A 20,837-nucleotide genomic window follows, 5' to 3' on the forward strand; every position below is an offset into this window, starting at 1 on the left:
CATTCGTGGAATTATCAACTTTACTCGGCACGGCACAGCACGGATGAATCCAATGTTTTGAGGAGAGTGTGCGGCTGTCAGTCAACGCGCCGGTTTGGATACGGTCATTCGCAATCACAGATCATACTTTTTGGAAATAGGGGAGCGCGGGGCACAACCTAACGCGGGGTTAAATGTAACACGGACGTTTTACATAGTTGGTCAGGATCAAGCAGGCTGTCTTTCTGCTCTTTTTCTCTCGCTGCCAGAAGACGGTCTCACGCGAATTTGCGGAGAGTTTTGATAATATTTCGTGAAGATACTGGATAAAGAGTGTTTTGACACCATGAAAGTAATTTTTTTCATCATAGGTTTTTTTTCGGTTTCTGAGTTGGGTGTGTACGTTTCCAAATCTAACTTTATATTGCCTTAATCACTGTCTTGTTGGCTTAAACCTAGCACCATTTTGAAACATGTCAGCCAGTGTTGTAGTACTCGAGACTCTGACTCGTCTCGGACTCGGTCTCGAGACCATATTTTAATGGTCTTGGTCTTGTCATGGACTCGTGTCCATTTGGACTCGGAATTGACTCGTACTCGAACATTTTTTTTTTTTTAGGACTCGGAATTATTCCCGAGTCCACTCGAGTTCAATTAAAAATATTTTTCATGATTATTAATGTGTGTTAATAAAATATTTCTTTAAATTGATTGACACGCCCAGTGATTGTTGATTTTGTAGTGCACAACTGCGCATGACAAATTGTAATAAAATTACTTTTAACACCACCTACTATGTGGCCTTTTTACCCTAAACTGATCATATTTTTTAAACTCTAAGTAAATTCAGTAAAAAAAAAAAAAAAAAAAAAAGGATTTCTCTAAGTAAATAAAAGTAAATTAGGTAATCAACCCTCACTGGTCTCGGTCTCGACTCGGACTCGACCGTCTCTGGTCTCAGACTCGACTCTCTATGGACTCGGTCTTGACTTGGACTCGACTCTCTCTGGTCTCGGTGTCGACTCGGACTCGAGTGAGGTGGTCTCGACTACAACACTGATGTCAGCAATTCCTAGCGACTGTTAGCTAGGCTTAAAATATGTAATACACAGCGGGGTTAGTTCTAACACAGTGTTACAACTAAGCCTTTAAGTGTACAATGATAATCAAATGAAATTTAACATTTTACATTTAACTTTGTTGGACGTTCACAAACAATGTTGGAATTTAAAATGTTTAAAATTTAGTGTACTATGAATGATAACTTGTTTATTTATTTGTTTTTAATGCAATAAACCCTTTAAATTTTTATTTTAAGCTCATTTGTATTATTATAACTGTTATTATTATTAATAATAATAATTGTACATGCAGCTGCCACACACAAATCTAATTTAATTGCAATTACAATATTTTATAATTTTATTTATTATTATTTATCGCAAAACTGTGCAGCCCTTTTCTATGTCTCTATCCATAATATTGATCCATAATAGAAGGATGATTGGATGAGAGACAGATGTATGGATATCTGTCTATACAGATGCACAAACAATATCAAACTATACAAATAAAATTCATCTTGTGAAATCTTTTAGAAATTTGTAAGCAGTGTATAAATGTTATATGTGCATAAATAGCTTTAAATGTGAAATGGAATTTAAATGCAAAAAAAAATTACTTGAAATGACTCCATTATTAAATTTTCCCTTTATTTATTTTGAGGAAGAGAAGCATTACATTTTCCATGTGACCTCATTGATTTCTTGAGATCATGGGATCACCACAGACCGTTCGCTCTGGATGCCATCTCTGTGTTTATTGAGGTTAGCAGACAGCTCACTTTTATTATATTCGAAGCGCAGGCAGCACACTGACCAGACACAGTATGACCTTTTAGGATCTGTCATTTGAAACGGCTTGATTATGACTGACTTCACTGCATGACGTCAGTGTAGGATTAAGCTTATGAAGTAAGTTCATTGCTCTCATTGTTCCAGATCTATTTGTTGAGTCATATGGCAATTGTTGTTATTTTAACGATTTATACTTTTTAACCTCAATTCAAAGGCTTAGTTGTATTAATAATAGCAAGATCATAGTAAAATATGTCTGTGTGAATGTATAAAAACATTAAGGAAAAAAATAATGTATTGTAGGCAGTGCTACTAAAATGATGGTCATGTAAATATTTGAAGCGCATGGTGAGATAACTAGGTTACATGTATTGATTAGACACAAACAGATGCTGCCATACCCTCCCCTATCCCTCATCCTCTTTGAATCTGACCTGTACATTGGCTGCCTTATAGCAGAGCGAAGAGAAGGTATTTTGAAGTTTTTCGCCATTGCCTGACATTTTTAATGTTTGGTAGGCTTTCTGCTTGTAATTGTGTGCTGTATTTCTCTGCAGGGGGTTGACTAGATAAAACCAGAGTTGCCATGGATCAGGATATGATGAATATGTTTGCCATTGCTGCAGGGACTCTTGCAATCCCTCTCCTTCTTTTCATGGCCTCCTTTATGCTGTGGCCATCATCGCTCATCAAAGTCTATTACTGGTAAATGCCACTTATAAATAATAGATACATGCATTTGCCTTCATTATAATATGTCAATATTAATGCACACACTCACAAATGTAAATGAAAACAAAGGTGGTATTTTCTGATTTTTATGTCCCTAATCAAATATTTTTGTTAGCCAAATTTGTGATTGATATTTTACTCAATGTATAACAAATGCTGTATATTAATAATATAATTTTTCATTAAATTAGAAAATAATGCAAAAATAAGTATTTTCACTGTTATATCGGTCTTTTGCACACTGTACTGTATGTACATGTAAATGGGTGAGCATGTTTTAAAACTACTTTTTTATGGCTATACATATTTTTTTCTATATGCATTTTTTTTTAAATATTTCATTTTCATATATATATATATATATATATATATATATATATATGAAAACACTACAAAAAATTATTTGTTAACATTAGGTAACCCTCAATCGGGTCATGGGGTCTATACGACCCCAATCGACTTTTACTTAATAAAAAAAAGGTTCCATTCATCTCAGTGGAAAAAGATTTTGTGACTTTTCATACATTATCTATCTATACACACACACACACACACACACACAAACTGGGCTTGATTCAGTTGTTCTGAAGGTATGAAAAAAAAATGTTTACACTTCTGGTCTTCGGGGTCAATATGACCCTACATTGAAATGAATGGGAAATGTGAAAAAAAAAACTAAATATATTTTCTTCATGTGTCAAAAAAAAAATTCGGCATAAATCTGAAAACTTTTACACAGAAATGAAGGCCTAGTACTAGAGCATAAATGCAATTTATCATAAAAAAATAATATTTCATATGTAAGCTAATGGTGTAGTTGAGGAATTGTGTGGTATATGGATAAGTATATCACACAATTTTGGTGTTTTTGGAGATATAAAGTACTTAATTAATGAATAGATGAGAAGTAAACAAAGAAAATGATATATTATTTGTATGATTAAAAATTTATATATTTTTTGTACAATTTCTCAATCAATTGTTGGGGTCGTATAGACCCAGAAGTGTAAACAGGAAACAAAGACCATTGATTATGTAGCTTCAGCTATAACAATAGTTTATTACAGCATTTATTAATCTTAATTATTGTTTTTGCTTTTATGTTGTACATTTTTGGCAGTAAATGTGAATGCACATGTTTTGTTCATATATTCCGACCCATGAACGCTTTGTGTTTGTGGAGGTACTGGAGGAGAACTCTGGGTCTGCAGGTACGTTATGCAGACTGTGGAGGTTATCGCTTCTGTTATTCGCACAGGGGGAAACCAGGCCTCAGGCCCTCTATACTCATGCTGCACGACTTCTCTGCTCATAAGGACACATGGCTCCCCATGGTCAAGGTATGGTATATTTACATGGCTGTGGTGTGAGGTAGAAAATGAGAATGCTATGTACAGTATATTGTTCATTATAACAGTGATAAGCAGTTTGTGTTTTTACCCTGAACAGTACCTTCCCAAACATCTGCACCTGCTGTGCGTCGACATGCCAGGGCATGAGGGTACAACACGTACCAGCACGGATGACTATTCAGTCCAGGGCCAGGTCAAGAGAATACGGCAGGTAATGACCTTTTTCTATGAATAGGTGTGCATATTACATGTTTGTGTTGGCAGCATTTATTAATATTTCCCTCTTTTACTCCACTCAGTTTGTAGAGGCCATTCGACTAAACAGAAAGCCGTTCCACATGGTGGGGACTTCAATGGGTGGCACTGTGGCAGGAGTGTATGCAGCCTGCCATCCCTCAGATCTCTACAGTTTGACCCTCATCTGCCCAGTCGGTTGGTCAATATATTTCGTCTTTGACACAGAATGCATCGACATAACATAAAAATAAACAAAAATGACTCACTCCTACATGCTCACATTTTTCTCTGAAGGTCTGAAGAACCAAAGCGAGAGCAAGTTTGACAGTCAGATGCATGATGTGGAGCACAGCCAGTACACACTGAATATTCCTCTTATCCCATCCACCCCGGAGGAGATGGAGGAGATGCTGAAGCTCTGTTCTCACGTGCGCTTCAGAGTGCCTCAACAGGTTAGTCACACACACACACAAACACGCACGTCATGTAGAGTTACTCTAGATTCAGAACATACTTTCACAAACCATGTGTGGGGTTTACCTTTGTTTGTAGATTCTTCAAGGCCTGGTGGATGTACGGATCCCACACAATGACTTTTATCATGAGGGTAAGTATGAACATGGGCCAACTATTTACTTTAAATATGCAACATACTAGAAAGTCTTGTTTTGCCTAAAATATCTTCTCTATAAACTACCACAGTTTTCATGGAAATTATGAGTGAAAATTCTAAATATGCTTTGCATGAGCATATGCAGCAAATAACTACACCTTTACAAGTCATCTGGGGCAAACAGGACCAGGTATGTGTAAGCATGCATACAGGAGCTAAACGCATCTTCACATTGTACAGAGTTCAGTACATACTCGGTGTTATTTTAGTGTCATTGAGATACTGATGTAGTTTTAATAATATTCTGTATCCAGGTAGTGGATGTGTCTGGCGCAGCGGTGCTTGCCGAGGCTCTTCCACACTGCCGTGTTGATCTGCTGGAGAACTGCGGTCATTCTGTGGCCATGGAGCGACCGCGACAAACAGCCAAACTCATTTTAGATTTCATCATCTCTCAGCAGAGCAAAGAGAGCGCCAGCACGAAGAAGAAATCCTGAGACTGCTCTGCTATCAGTTGTTTTGATTCATACTTAAATGCACCGTAGTAGGCCTATATAACAAACTTGGGGAGAAATAATATTAATAATAATAATTTTGCAGTGTTTTTCAGTTTGACTGATTAAAAGAGATCACGCTTTATAAAAAGTATGGTAACACTTTACAATAAGACTTTATTTGCTAACATTAGTTAATATGAACTAACTATGAGTACATGTATTGGTCTTAATGTCAATTGCAACATTTCCTATATATATATATATATATATATATATATATGTATGTATGTATTTTTTTTTTCATTTGTTGGCATTAATGTGCTATGAGAACTTAACATGAACAATATTAAGGTTAATTTTACAAAGATTTACAAATTATGTAAAACATATTGCACATTGTTCATGGTAATGCATTAACTAATATTAAAGTCGGCATGAAATGGAAGTTGCAATTTCTTCCCTGTTGTGATTTAGGCTATGTCCCGCCGGTGAAACGACTTCTAGAACAAGAAAAAATGTAGGGTGGGACTTGATTTTGCACTTGCACTTTTGACCCTGTTGTAAAGTGCTGCAGTATATTACTGTAATGTTATGGCATCAGATGGTAATACCGTTTATACCATGGAACTGATTGTGTACCAAGGCTCTTAATGGAATACTCTCATTTGCATTCAGGTTCTTTGCAGATCTGGGATTAACAGGCTTAAAAAATAAAATATGTCTATCAAGGTTATTTTCGTAAACGAAAACTGAAACTAAGACTAAAACTATTGATCAAAAACATTTTCGTAAACTGAAATAAAACTTAAAGTTCATCGAGACAAAATTTAAGATGGCTTGAGAAAGCCGGAACATAGTTTGAAGAAGTTTTAAAAGCTTTAAGTTTAAAAAAAAGTTAAGATAGATAGATAGATAGATAAATTTAATAATTTGTATTTATTAAAATACATTGTAATTGTATTTAACTTTATATATATATATATATATATATATATATATATATATATATGAAGAGTTCAGATGCTAAAGCCTCTAAATGCCATTTGAAATTTTCTTCTTTAATGATGATTTTTATCAAACTTGTATATTTAAGTTCAGTAATTTAATAATAAAAACAATTAATATTTAATCATCATTGCCATCTAAGTGAAATCACTGAACTTAAATATACAAGCTTGATAAAAATGATCATTCTAGAAGAAAATTTCAAATGGCACTTAGAGGCTTTTGCATCTGAACTCTTCATAGGCCTATATATATATATATATATATATATATATAGGGCAGGCTATACAATTATCCTGCTGTAATTGCTGTGTGTGTCTCTATAGCCAACCACCATTGCAGCATTTCATCAGTAGCTGTTACTATGGCACATGTCCAATCAAATCGAATTTGCCATGTCCATAAGTTCTTGTTGGTGAGATTTTGTAGTTATGTGATATTTTGTGCAAAGCAAAATTTTACCCCCAGCCTTAAAAGGCAATCAAGAATGTCATTAAATCTGCCGTAATGTAGGCTACGCTGGTGCAGGTCACGTGGCAGTGCGGAATACTGCTGTATTCTCGTCTTTGAGCAGCTAACTCTCAGTGTCCTGTTCATCCGAGACCAAAAACGACCATTAAACCCCTCAGCTCTGGAGACGGGTAAGGATTGGGGGGGTCATCCCACACATTATCACAGCGAGGAAAAAAAAACATTTATTTTATTCATTTATGTCATCGTTAAATTAAGTTTGTAGTTCGCAGGTAGCTAGCTGGATAGTAGCTGGCTAGCAAAGGTTCCTTGTAAAAACGTTTCATTTAATTAAAACATGTTCATGTTTTTTTTTTAATGTTAGGTACAATCGCTGGACATTCATAACTCTTCTAAACGGTAAGTAATTACGTTGCAGAACGCCTGTTTAGCTGTCTTACCAAAACAGCTACGTTAGCATGCTATTGAGCATCTAATTCACTGAGATTCACACACAGGGATGCATCTTGCGTTTATGTGCGCGTCATTACCGTCTCAGAAAATATTCAAAGACCCTTAATTGGGTCTATACCTTTATTTGGCTAAATGTATGACTAATGGTTTCTTATTTGTAGGTAATCATAATATCCGAACTACTTCTGTGGGTCAAAGCGGTTTACCTATCTTTAACAAATGGATAATGGGGACTGGGGGCATAGGGTAAGTATGTGGAGAAATATTTTAACCGAAGTTATTGTTATTATAATATTAAAGTATATTGGTTAACAGCCAGAGTTGTGTTTCATGCAGTATTGCAATTTGACTTTGAAGTACACGTAAAATGAATTGAAATTCAGACATTCATATTACTGAAAAAAGTGTATTTGTCTAACTAGAATATTGAATGCATTATAACAATCTTTTAATGTTAAATGCTCAAGCTCTTTAAGTCGGCTGCATTCTGATTGGATGTCAGTGTTTTCATCATTCATCAGCTGGAAATAAATTATGAAGGTGATCCCAATAATAGTGGCGTTCCTGCATTATGTGGGCTTCGCCATTCTCATAGAATTAGAGCGATTATTCAAAATTCATAGTTATGGTATTTATTTATCCTTGGTGTGAACAGGCCTTAGTTTTCTTACAGTACTAGATGATGAAAAATCCCAAAAGTCACAGATTGCCATTTAAAATGATTAATTGTAATTACATCGATAATAATTAGACATGTAGTCTACTTTCAATCTACATCCACAAACTTGGTTCAGACCTGCAGCCTGTTCTAAATTGATTTTAGTAATCAGATTGAAGGTTTTTCCATAACTGACATTCAAATATGTCAAAGTTTCCATAGATAGATGAGCTATCTGTCTTTCTGACTGCAAGGTCTAGTCTATGTAAGTAGAATTTATTTGGCTGAAAAATATAGCGGCCATCAATGACAAAGAACTTTGACTGGTTTAATAAATCAAACTGAAAATACAACACCATGAACTTTTTAACTTTGGTTTTGGTAAAACTACCTGTTATTAGCATCTAAGCAACTTCTTTTTTTACATTTGCTATTACCAGATTAGTCACATTAAAGTCCCTAATGAAACAACTTTTTAATTGTGTGATGAGTTGCATTAAAGATTTCTCTCTATTTTCCCTCTCTTTTAGTTGACTCACCCAGTCACCTTAAATGTCGGAGGTCAACTCTACACGACTTCTATCTCCACTCTTCAGCGTTACCCCGATTCCATGCTGGGCGCCATGTTCCGCGGCGACTTCCCCACCACGCGGGACGCTCAAGGAAACTACTTCATCGATCGGGATGGGACGCTTTTTCGCTACATATTAAACTTCCTGCGCACATCCGAGCTCACTCTTCCTGTTGACTTCATGGAGACCGACCTTCTGCGTAAAGAAGCTGACTTCTATCAGATTGAGCCTTTAATCCAATGCCTCAGTGACCCAAAACCTCTGTACCCACTGGACACGTTTGAGCAGGTGGTGGAGTTGTCCAGCACCCGTAAGCTGTCTAAGTACTCAAACCCTGTAGCGGTTATTATCACGCAACTAACCATAACCACGAAGGTCCACTCGCTGCTTGAGGGAATATCCAACAGCTTTACCAAGTGGAACAAACACATGATGGACACCAGAGACTGTCAGGTGTCTTTCACCTTTGGACCTTGTGACCACCATCAAGAGGTGTCTCTAAGGGTCCACCTCATGGACTACATCACCAAACAGGGATTCACGATTCGAAACACACGGGTGCACCACATGAGTGAGCGTGCCAATGAGAACACAGTGGAGCATCACTGGACTTTCTGCCGGCCTGCATATAAAGTAGAAGACTGACCCATTTATGAATGTGGTGCCATTTCAAATGTGGTTGGTGCTGTTTTCAGTGTGATGTTTTAATAGGTATTTCATTGTCAGTTGAGGCCAAGCAAAAAAAAAAAGGAAAGGAATGATATTAAAATGATATATGATATAAATGCATATAAAGATGGCACTCAAGCAATATTCAATAATATATGAACATCTTGACCAAAAAATCACTCACCAGAAAATGTTTCAGGTATTTATTCATTCATTCCATCAGATGAGAAATCTGCCAAACATTGTGCACTATGTGCAACATCGACATTTTAGTGTGCATGTATTTGTAACACATTCTATGTATTAAATGTCCACATGCTCTACATGGAAATACATTTTACTGATTTGTTTCATCAGTTTCATTTAAGAAGGGGAAAAACATGAGCAACCTCAACAACAGCTAATTGTCTCAGTTTATTCTACTGAGAGTGCTTGATAATATAAATCATCGAGAGGCTCTTGTCAAAGTTAAATTGTTATAATATAGTTTAACATTTACATATATATATATGTATATATATATATATATATATATATATATAGTTAAAATATATGTAAATATTTATATTTAAATGTTTACCTATATTATAAAAACAACATCAACATGAGCTCAAGGAAAGCTGTGTGTGTGATTAAACACTTTTTAACCTTATACTAGTGAGTGAGTAAACCCAATTCAAAAGACTGTATGAAAAGAAGACGGTTCCCTCTCTTATATCAGATTTGGTATAGTCCTGCCAGCGGACCTATTAGAACACACTATTAACCATGACGTTTACGCCGCCATGTTTTGCGAAGCTGTTGGTTACATGCGCCAAGAACAAGATCAGTGTTAAAGGGCACAACTGTTCAGATGTTGTATTCTAGTGTTTAAATCCAAATTTTATTAGTTCATATTATTGCGCTGTGCTTTAGAAGTATCTAGCTGGTAGGCTAATTGTGTTTTAAAGAAAAGGATGTTAAAAAAAAGTCGGAACCTAAAATATATTTTAAGTCTTGTTCCTGGAAAAAGACGTTTTGGAACGTACAGATTTTTGCCCTTGTTCTTCTGTATCGGGGGTGTCATGGAGTGGATCATGATTAACGTGAGAATAGGACGAGAAACATTTTGTAAGTATGTTAAGTCATCTTATGTAGATATATAAGTTACACGCCCTGCCCCTCTTTGAAGCGTTTCTGTGCATCCTTCTGCGTCCCGCACTGCTCGTGCTAATAAAACGTGAATGATGATTTACTCATTTTACTGAAATCTAAAGACTATTTTTCACTATTGGGCTGTTTTAACTGAAAGCGACTTACACTGACATCTCAAAATATGTCAGTGTCATTGTTTTGTATAGATTCACCAGTAATGTTTTTTATGGCAAGTTAATAAAAGCTTAATTTAACTAAAACCTAATCAAAAACCATATAAATTACTATTTATTCTGTATATTATTGGTTATTGTTGTAGATTAGTGGTAACATTATTTTCTGTCCCGACAGATGATGTCTACAGAAGAAAACAATCGGAGAGGGAATACCAAAACAAGATTGATGAGGGCTTGATTGTGCTCACAGAGTCTGAAGCCAAATGAGATCATCACAACACACTGGAAATACATGATCGTCATGATAAAGACACTGAAATTTGACACTTTTGCACTTACACACTTGATATCAATGAAAAATGGGGATACTATAATATATATCAACTCTAAGCAGCTGTGACAGGGACAGCTGTGACAGATGTGGTGCAAAAGACTGTGTTTCTGTACAGAAGATTGCAATTTTTGTATTGAGTAAGATAAAGATGGTTATTTATGCAATACAAGTTATCTGTCCTGTGATTCTTAACCAATACACTTTGGAAGCCTGTTTCAACTACAAATGAGTAAAACTATGATTTTGTAAGTCATAATAAAGAGAAATGAATCTCATAACTATGAGTAAGTGGTTTAGTTTCACAGATAGGGCTTGAAAGGATTAGGCCTTGAATTGGGACATTTTGTGTGCAACCTAGACAAAACAATGACACTGTCATGTTTTAAGATCACTTTCAGTTAAAACAGCTCAAACATGTATTTTTTTTACAAGACTTTTCTGTGAAACTGGGGGTGAATCTTATTGTATTGAGAAAAGCTCTCATATTAATGACTTGGTATAAAATAATGATCTCAAATCATGTATCTCAAAATATTGAAAAAGACCTAGGCTAATTATGAGTAAATATGTCATAAATACAGGAAAAAAAATCGAATAATTTAGTGTATTGTAATTCAAATTCTTGTGTAGCCTATAATAAAAAATGAATAATTATGACTTGGTATATCGTAAATATATATATATATATATATATATATATATATATATATATATATATATATATATCATAATAGGGAAAAACTTTAACAAAAACTGAAAAACAAAAACTAGTTAAGGTCATAATATCTAAAAAAAATAATGACATCTCATAATGAAGAGAATTACTCATAATAATGACTTGCTGACAAACTTTCTTGTAATGACTTTCTCATTATTATGCGATGTTAAGAAAATTATAATATAATTACACTGTAAAAAATATTTTCATGTTTTGTAATCACAACATTTTTTCTTTTGTCAAATCAACTTAGATAATTGATGTAGTTCAGATAACATAATATTTTGAGTTGCTGATGATTAAATCAATCTCCTTCATTGTATTAACTTTAAATTTTTCCATTTCATTGAACTTAAAATTTTAAGGCAACCAGGTTACACAACATTTGTCAGTATAATGAGAAGCTAAGCCATAATTATCAAAGTTCTCATTATTGTTGCTTACAGATTTTTTTTGTGTTTTTTTTTCTTTTCTTTTTTTTACTTTTAAAAGTGTGGTCAGTTGTAGTAGCCTATAAGTGCCATTTGAAAGTAAGTTTGTCATGATGATAAAGTCTAAAATTTATATTTCTATCATTATTTCATTCATTATTTTTGAAACCTGTCATATTAAAACATGTTGAGTAACCTCTGAGAAGTTTTGAGAACCTCTTGTTTTGTAAACAAGCCTTCTTTAAATGTTTTGAAATTATTAGGCATTATTAATTAAGGCATCTTTGAGGTTTGCCAGGCCGAGTGTCCTGTTTTTTGTGTTGTTTTTTTATTTTTTTATTATTGTAATCAAAATATGGTAACCCATACCGAACTTGTCCTTTAAATTGTGAATGTGCTGTCTCATAACAGCAGCAGTTGCCCGTTGGACGATCTTAAAGGGTCACTTCACCCATTTGCATTAAGCTTTGTATCTTTAGAAACCCAGTCATATTTTTGAATGGTCATGGTTTATTCCCTTATTTTCCCCTGAGATGGGAGAAATAAGGATTTAAGTGTTTTATTTCCTGCTTATCGTGACGTAAAAATCGTCATTTTGCGTCACGATAAGCAGGAAGTCACATTTCATTGAAATGTCAACAGACTACAATGATTGGCTCATTATTATTCAAGGGTGTGGCACCCATTCACCCACAGGCCTATTACAGATCAGTGGGTGGGACTTCACTTGCAGAAACTGAAATCAATATCCGCCATCTTGTTTGGAAGCTAAGCTAACAAGCCCTGTGGAGATATGAAGTTATGATAATGGAAGAAACTAAACATGATATGGAAGAAGAGGGTTTTGAAAGTCTGCTGCTCGAATCCGATGTTCGTGGCTATCTTTACGAGCTGCAGTATAGTTTAGAGCAGCTGAGGCTGATGGAGGAGCAGGAGACGCCTGGCTGTCGGTCGAGACGCCCGGACTGGGTCGAGTTCGGCTGCCTGCTGTTGCTTGTACTCTCGCTGCGTGTCACGGCCTACGGAAACAGAGTCCGTCTGCTGCAGAAAATTTCAACGATGGCAATTTCTCCTGGAGGAAATCTCTGAATCAGACGAGCACACGGACGTTTGTGTTTTGATAGTTTCGCCTTCAGAACATCCAGGTATCATGCAGTAATTCACCATACAGAAATAAATACAAATGCGGAGTAATTCATTAACGTTAATGTGTTTACAAATGTAACGTGAACGGGGTTTAATGTTGTGGGAAGAAAGAGGCATGAACCGGCGAACATTTAAACATTTTAATAGTAAAATGAACAAATACAAAACGAAAGTAAGCCAGCGTTACACACAACAGAAACAAAACATAAAATCAGGCCTGTTTCTCTCTCGATCTGCCGTCGTCGCTCCCCATTTTATGCATTCGCTCCTTCTATTCGGGAGAGACGCACCGGCGCGCGCCGTTACAGGTGTCTTTCATTATCACTCACGCCACCGGCCTCGCGCAGCGCGCCGTCCTCTTACATCCCTCGCACTCGATCGTCCTGCTCGCCACAGCCAACTAACTAGACATTTTGTTTGAAATGAATTTCAAACTCTTACTCTGGTAACAGCTAATGTTAGCGTTGTAGACGGAAGAGTGTGTTTGCGTCTCTGTTTGCGCTGTTCCGGTGGGTGGGTTAGTGGGTGTGTCTTGCGGAGCTGTGCAATGTTGGGGAATTCTGGGAACTGTAGTTTTTTTTACACAAAGGCGCCCCTTGGTTATTTTCTGTCTTTTCTCAGTCAAGAGGGCACCAAATTAAAAAATGATTTTACATTTCGACTACATATATGATCCACTTTCAATAAAGATTAATGTTGCAATGGGTGAAATGCTCCTTTAAGGAACATTTTATCTTCTTCTTCTTCTAAGAGCATTACTTATAGTGTCCAATCGGCAGAGATCTCAGACAGATGAAGCTGTTGGGATGTTGGGCCAGAGTTATCGGGTTTCCATCGAGCCGAACCTCCTGCATGTTGTACCTGATGTAGTGCGTGTTGTTTCCTTTGCAGAACGCGTCATCCGTCAGTGACGTTATGTTGTTGTTCTGAAAACGATAATCGATTTTAAAAGTATCCATACATGTAGGGACACACAGTAAATACTACAGTAAATGTATTTAGACTATAAATGACCGTACATGTAGATGAACCACACGAAGACTTTCCGGCAGCGGTGGGACGGCCTCCAGCCCGTTGTCTCCAAGGTACAGGTACGCCAGCTTGCTAAGTTTCTAATGCAAAAGATAGACCCCAGTCATGATGAATAAGACAACAATGTATTGATAAGATTTCAGAATCTTTATTTTATTATTTTTACCTTGAAAACGTTTGCTTTCACTCCCTTTGTTCTAAGTAGATTGTGGTTGACATTGAGATACAAAAGTTTAGCTGGCAGCATTGGGAGCTTGACCAGCTTGTTCTCAGCGAGCGTTAGTTCCTCGAGCTGATCGAGTTTAGAAAAGGCGCCATCTTCTATCTCAGAGATGAGGTTGCCAGACAGGTCAATTCTTCTCAGCGTGGCTTTGAAAACAACACAATATGGACGAATCATCCCAGCTATCAGGGAAAGTTCTCTGAACTAAAAGTTCGTTCAAAGTTCTGGTTAATGTTCTCAAAACAGCTCAAGCGTTATATAGTCCATGGAACTTTCCCCCTCCAAAAACGTGTAGTTAGATTTTTTAAATGTTAGCTACTAGTATTTGTTTAAAAAAATATAGCAAGCATTGAGAGGTGACTTTTCCATTATGTTTGAAGAATGATAAAATGAAATGTTCCCTGACCAGTCGCATGTTTTTAAAACATTTGCTTGAAAACATTCAGGGAATCTTCTTAATAATTTTATAGGCTACTTTTATGGGAATTTTTGGAAAATGTTCTTATAAGAACATCATGTTAGCTGGGATATACACAATTGGACATTACAAAGGGGGTGCAACTGAACATAGACATCTTTATTATTTACTCACCCACCCTCATGCTGTTCCTAACCTATGTGGAACATAAAAGAATAGTGTTGTTTTATTCATAGACTTTTAAAAATAAAGGTTCCAAAAAGGGCTTTTTGGAGCAATGCCATTTTTGGTTTCCCAAAGACCCTTTCAATGAACAGTTCTAAAAATATTTTTCTTAGTATGAAGAACATTTTATCTGGAGAACTATTTTCCATTAAAAATAACCTTTTATGCATGACAAGGTTCCATGGATGTTAAAAGTTCTTAATGGAAAATAGTTGCTAATAAAAAAAATTCAGCATGCAATCAGCATGAGAGGAGGCTTATAGAGCCATCTAACTTCTGTCCCATGACAGTTTTCCAGCATCCTTCTACCACCCCAACTCCTCCTTCTCGATTATTCCTATCCCAGCTAACGATAGGGGGGAGTAACCTACTCTGGGTTCAGGCCAAATTTCGAGCTCAGAGCCCTCTGCTCGGACAACACTATACGCATATTCTGATTATGTAAGTGTGAACCAAGTCAACGAGGTCCAAATTTCCAATAAAAGAAAGTCACAGGACTTTTTAGATTGACATGAGGGTGAGTAAATCATGACAGCATTTTCATTTTTGGGTGAACTATGCCTTTAAATGCACAAAACCCTCTAGATGTCTCCCCTTCTACCAGTGACTCTAAGGGACCTTTCTCAGGTCTGTGTCTGTTTTAGTCTTTTCATAGTCTTAAGGAAAATTTCACTCAGTTGGTCTGATCCGGTTCCAATCATTACACAGTGTGTTTTTGGTGGAAACACCCAAAAGCTTTTCTAGCATTCCTTCTTACCAATATCAGCAAAGTCTTTGTTGGTAATTTTAGTGATTTTGTTGAAGCGCGCATAGAAGTAAGCCGTTTCCTTTGGCAGTGGTGGAACTGTTGTCATGTCAGGAGAAACCTCCTCACAATATACTGATCCAATTAGACACACACACTGCAGGCAAGTGGGAAGTTCTGAAAAATAAAATGAAAATAGAAATAAATAGGCTAAAATATTATTTTTGATCAAATGAGTGCAAAATAAAATTAAAGAATAAATACCCATGTCATCTTTATCATCTGCTCCTGGACTTTCGTCATCTTTATCAGCTGGACTATCATAGTCTGGGCTAAGAATGACCTTTTTCTAGATTAAAGCAGATTACAAGAAAATTATTTTGTTTCTTCTCATCAACACGTTCAACCACTTCGCATGCTATTTTGCCTTTCCCTGTTCCCATAACTTGCCAATTGTGCTGCTTTCCATTGGACATAATCCCATTATGGATTTAACAGGTTTTCCATTGCATAGCTACCTTTCTTAGAACAGAGTTATGATAATCTGGCATTCTGATTATATATATTATTCATTTTAGCCAACAAAAACATATATGTTAAGCAAAATTCTATATTTGAAGATGACAATGTTTACATATTTATTTGTGCATTATCAGCATTAAATTGTCATACCTTTGGTTTCTTGACTTCCATGACAACTCTACTCTCTACGATCAATTCTTCATCATCTACTGTTTTCAATATCCCTTTGTGTTTAGGTACCATTTTATTGGTTCTAGCCATATCACAAAATATCCATGGCATGGTCACGAAAAAGAGTAAAATCCTCAAATCCATCATCTTGTGAGGAGAAACAGTTGTTGTCCTGTGTGAAGAGCAGTGCAGTGTGTCACAGCCTCTGAGTAAAATGAGACCTTTTAAAGAGTTCCTCTGCAGTGACTGCCTGTGAACCATTAAAAAACAATTCATGAAACTGGACTTAACCCACTCTGTGCTGTCCTAAGGTTATTTAATGGATCACTCGCCCCCATTCCTGTCAAAATAAACTGTAGTGAAGATGTTTTATTGATTGGTATAATCCATTTCATGTCCATATGCATGTGTTTTGAAATATTGCTTAAAGGGAGTAAAGTGGCTAAGAACACTTTGAAATTGATATATTTTTGCTGTCTTCTTGTAAATGCGCATGATCTTACAATAACATTTGAGACCTGCATGTTCCTCCCTTTAGTGATATAATAAGACATTTTCAGGGAACACTGGGATCCTGAAAATAAAGGGAAATATAGGGGAAAGAAAAGTTCTGGCTATGGAAATCAAGGATGGAGTTCAACAGGATATTACTATTAGTTCTGGAATCTTGGACAGCATTTTTGAAAATGGTGAACTTTTAAAACTCGTCATGTGAGTTAAGATTATGAAACGAGTGTTGTCCATCTCTATGTGACATTCAAATGCTTTATTGTTAGAAATGATATGGAAGGTATCAGGGGATGGATTGACAGAAGATGAGAAAACCTTTTGTTCCCCTGTTCTTGATTAAGCCAAAAGATTTCCTGATTTGGGCGAGAGAAATAACAATGCATGACAAAGTGCTGTGAAATAGATTTCAGACAGCATTCAGTTGATATGCTGAATGATGTACATAACTTCACCTTCTTTATCTCGAGTCGATGAAGTGAGAAAGATCTGATGGCTTTACCAGTGATCCTCTGGATTTGGAGCACTTATGGAGGACTGCCTGTTTTCATGGGAGAAGAATTTGCCAGGTGTTGAGACAAATGCATTCCAAGACTTTAAAAACGTACTTCCTCGACCTCCCTCTGGGTGCCGTTACTTAACCTGATGGGACGTAGGATGAAACCTAGACATACTCTATCAGGCAAAATATATTCGAAATTGCACAGGGCCTAACAGTGAAGATACCTGGAAAATCCTTTTTGATGGAGCTTATGATCCTTCGGGTGAGACGTTAATTCGGGTTCCTGACATGTGGTCACTAAAAATCCCAGGATGTCTTTGGAAGAGTAGGGTTGTAACCTGGCTCAAATTTGCCCCTTGGCTTCTGTCCATCATGGCCTCCTAATCATCCCCATATACTGAGGGCTCTATCACTCTGTCTCCTCTCCACCAATAAGCTGGTGCGTGGTGGGCGTTCTGGCACAATATGTACCTACCCATTATCCACCCCCTGATCCCTAACCCCACCCCAAATCCTACCCACCTCCACCCCATAGATCTGGATCCAACTCCTCCCCCTAGATCTGGTGTACTGCAATGAGGTGCTACTGAATATATCGGGCCTTAAAGGGGACATATCATGCTAAATTCACTTTTTTAGCCCGTAAATGCATGTTGTTGTATATTTGGAATGTTTATAGGTACAGAAAAGTTGAAATTATTCTCTTCAGGTGCTTCGTTTATATCTTTATATTCTGTTTAGGTTATATTGTGCAACCTGTTCCTATTTTTCTGTTCTCTATGATGTGTTTTGAACAATTACGTCACATCATTTGCAGCTGAACTGCCAAATAAGGACATTGACTACCGGCCCAAGACTCTTGAGTTATCCACCATTTTTATTTCTCACTCTGATTTTGTAGTCCAAGCTCAAAGATGCAGAAGTTACGAGAGGGTCTGTCAAAATGTTCGGTTGTTGGATGTAGTGACACACACGCTTCATTACACCGTCTCCCAGCATCAGAACCTCTCTGAAGTGCCTGGTTGAGTTTTATTTATTAAGGAAATGTGCCCGCATCTGTGGGTAAAGTCATTTTTTGTGTGCGCGAAGCACTTCAAGGATTCCAACTTCAACAACCTCCGCCAGTATAAAGAAGGGTTTGCCGATTGACTTCGTCTGAATGAGGGGTCAATTCCTTCTTTGGAGAAGACGAACAGAGCATGTCGATAAGCTGTAATGTTAGTTTACTTTCTTAAAACACATGGTGGTCATGGTTTAGCAGTACCTTTGTCTTTCTTTGTTTTTGTTTTGAAGTAACATTACACATCTGCGGTATTATTGTTCTTGAGTTTCATCGTGACAATGGTCATTTAGCTGCTGTGTTTTCTGATGCTTTTCTAAACGTATCATAATTATCAATATAGATTTCTAGACCGTAGTCATTTATCTTGTTAGTGTGCTTGTTTTAACAAGAGAAATAATACATTTTCACTTCATCTTTTTCAACTCACTCGCTCTGGCTCGAAGATGTAAGGCTTGATGGACAAGTCTTCCGTTGTTGACATTTTGTTGACGTGTGAATAAAAATGTTCTGTGACGCTATATAATCGTATATCTCTAATCAAACTACAAAAATGGCCGAACGGGGTGGAGTTGAACCGAGTGTGAACTCAGCGACCTGGAGAGTGGGCGGGGTGTGACACATCTCATTTGCATTTAAAGAGACCGCTCAAAAACGAGTTGATCAGACGCACATCAGAAAAGGGGTAGAATAGGGGCCTGTGGAGCTATAGTAATGAGGAATTCAGACCCAAGCATTGCAGTTTCGCTTTATATAGACCACAAATGTATGATTTATATGTAAAAAGGAACGATTTAAAAGCATTATATTATGTAACCTTTAAAGGTCTCATTTGGGGTTAAAGGCCCTTTTAAAGTTTTCTTTGCTCCTAAAACACTAAATAGCAACAAAATATCTACATTGTCTTGTATATTTTAAAAGTATGATTTCCTAAACACCAGTTTATCATCATGCATATGTTATTTTAGTATGCCTATATATTATTTAATTTTTGTTTACATTTTAGTTTAATTTTTAGCCATTTTGTCATCTGCTTTTGTCATTTTTATTAGATTTTTTTAAATGTTTTGATTTGCCTTTAATTTATACTTATTTCAGTTTTAGCGATTTTGTACTTCAGTACCTATTTAAATTTAAGTTTTTAATCTAATAGTTCTTTAATAGTTCTAGTTTTAGTTAACAATAATAGCACTGTTATGCATGGTAAAACTGTCTTCATTCAGTAATTTTCTGAAATGACATTTGCTTTTGAGTTAATTTTTAATATGTGAACTTTTATTGTTTCCTTTCTTTTGTTTAATAAACAAATATTTAATTTAATAAAGAGGTTAATATAGTAAGTAGAAATGTTACTTATAAAATATAATATCATATGTATTTGCCATGTGTCACAATTGTGCCGCACAGGCCTTTTGTCTTCATTTATCTTCTCCATTTATTTTTACACAATTTATGCTTTTCCATTCATTTTTACATTGCCCATAATCCAAAATTGTGCTTGTGGACATATGTAGGATTCAACGTTAATGCTCCACATTCAGTTTCTCTTTTAATGTTTTACAGAATTTACATAGAGAGAGGGTTTCAAAATCTCTCAAAACAGAGACCCTTCCATTATCTTCAACTCTTTTAATCAATTCGATTGTCTGGTTTTCAGTTTCTACTTCCTGTGGGCTGATGAATCTGTGGAGGAGGCACTTTTAGGCTGTGACGGTGAGGACTTGTAGAGAACACAAGTGGATCCATCCTCACCAATCCGATAGGACACCTCTGAAGGGTCCACCCACAGGGTCAGCTCTATTGGAAGTGATGAGAAAAGCTGCTCTTGTGCAAGTCCAACAGCAGAGGCTGCTTTTCCTATGAGAGGGTCCATTTTACGGTTGATCCGTAAACATCTGTAGCCAGAACCTCTGCAGGGAGCATGAGGAAACCAATGCTGCTGATAGTACTCTAGAAGAGAGACATGATATCAGGTGAAACTGCATACAATAGCTTGCATACTGAAACTTAAAATACATATAAAGTAAAAAAAAATGAATGCATTTTATTATTATTTATCATAAAAAAATACAATGGGTTATTCAAAAGAATATTCCTGATGCCATCTGTTTACAATTAATTTTAAAAATACTCGGAGGCGTGTGAGAAAAGCAGATCAGTTGTCTCACCTATCAGCGCATCAGTGAGTGTGTGAGTGAAGAGCTGCAGCTGATCTACAGTGAGAGACACACTGCTGCTGCTTCTGCTCAGTAAACCACTGATGAAAGTAGCAGCGACTGACACCTCTGTTTTCATTTTATTTTCAGCGAGCATATGTTCCTCGCGGAAAAAGTGTCTGTGGAAACAAATAAAGGTCAATTATGTGGAACTCTACAAATTCAGTTATTTATCTTAACAAA

The 20,837-nt window shown here is 36.3% G+C and overlaps 5 protein-coding genes across 7 annotated transcripts; 3 read left to right on the forward strand and 2 right to left on the reverse strand.

The window, feature by feature from the left end:
• The first annotated feature begins 32 nt into the window (after positions 1-32).
• abhd6b (abhydrolase domain containing 6, acylglycerol lipase b) lies at positions 33-5,961 on the forward strand. 2 transcript variants are annotated; one of them, XM_089124711.1, is made up of 8 exons: positions 33-2,540; positions 3,751-3,907; positions 4,017-4,130; positions 4,219-4,351; positions 4,451-4,608; positions 4,709-4,763; positions 4,859-4,959; positions 5,084-5,961. In XM_089124711.1, the coding sequence occupies exons 1-8, from the start codon at positions 2,422-2,424 to the stop codon at positions 5,264-5,266; spliced, it is 1,020 nt and encodes a 339-aa protein (XP_088980837.1). In that variant the 5' UTR covers positions 33-2,421; the 3' UTR covers positions 5,267-5,961. The 2 variants fall into 2 exon arrangements, with proteins under 2 accessions (XP_088980837.1, XP_088980838.1); XM_089124712.1 differs by having other exon boundaries at positions 3,826-3,907.
• Positions 5,962-6,720: 759 nt separating this feature from the next.
• On the forward strand, positions 6,721-9,425 carry kctd6b (potassium channel tetramerization domain containing 6b). Of its 2 annotated transcripts, XM_039663241.2 has the most exons (4): positions 6,730-6,912; positions 7,107-7,141; positions 7,357-7,441; positions 8,384-9,425. In XM_039663241.2, the coding sequence occupies exons 3-4, from the start codon at positions 7,415-7,417 to the stop codon at positions 9,068-9,070; spliced, it is 714 nt and encodes a 237-aa protein (XP_039519175.1). In that variant the 5' UTR covers positions 6,730-6,912; positions 7,107-7,141; positions 7,357-7,414; the 3' UTR covers positions 9,071-9,425. The 2 variants fall into 2 exon arrangements, with proteins under 2 accessions (XP_088980714.1, XP_039519175.1); XM_089124588.1 differs by lacking the exon at positions 7,357-7,441 and having other exon boundaries at positions 6,721-6,912.
• Positions 9,426-9,863: 438 nt separating this feature from the next.
• uqcc5 (ubiquinol-cytochrome c reductase complex assembly factor 5) lies at positions 9,864-11,016 on the forward strand. Its single transcript, XM_039663228.2, has 2 exons — positions 9,864-10,204; positions 10,580-11,016. The coding sequence occupies exons 1-2, from the start codon at positions 10,051-10,053 to the stop codon at positions 10,669-10,671; spliced, it is 246 nt and encodes an 81-aa protein (XP_039519162.1). The 5' UTR covers positions 9,864-10,050; the 3' UTR covers positions 10,672-11,016.
• Positions 11,017-13,159: 2,143 nt separating this feature from the next.
• Positions 13,160-16,660, reverse strand: ognb (osteoglycin, paralog b). The gene is made up of 6 exons (XM_039663202.2): positions 16,349-16,660; positions 15,941-16,025; positions 15,689-15,853; positions 14,232-14,434; positions 14,053-14,145; positions 13,160-13,959 (listed from the first exon to the last, which is right to left on the reverse strand). Exons 1-6 carry the CDS (start codon positions 16,643-16,645, stop codon positions 13,789-13,791), a joined length of 1,014 nt encoding a protein of 337 aa, XP_039519136.2. The 5' UTR covers positions 16,646-16,660; the 3' UTR covers positions 13,160-13,788.
• A 3,344-nt stretch (positions 16,661-20,004) lies between these two features.
• LOC120473383 (protein BTG1) lies at positions 20,005-20,751 on the reverse strand. The gene is made up of 2 exons (XM_039663218.2): positions 20,607-20,751; positions 20,005-20,388 (listed from the first exon to the last, which is right to left on the reverse strand). The coding sequence occupies exons 1-2, from the start codon at positions 20,749-20,751 to the stop codon at positions 20,099-20,101; spliced, it is 435 nt and encodes a 144-aa protein (XP_039519152.2). The 3' UTR covers positions 20,005-20,098.
• Positions 20,752-20,837: the final 86 nt, after the last annotated feature.

The sequence above is a fragment of the Pimephales promelas genome, chromosome 20 (genome assembly GCF_988280905.1).
Source record: "Pimephales promelas chromosome 20, fPimPro1.hap1.1, whole genome shotgun sequence".
NCBI classification, from domain to species: Eukaryota; Metazoa; Chordata; class Actinopteri; order Cypriniformes; family Leuciscidae; genus Pimephales; species Pimephales promelas.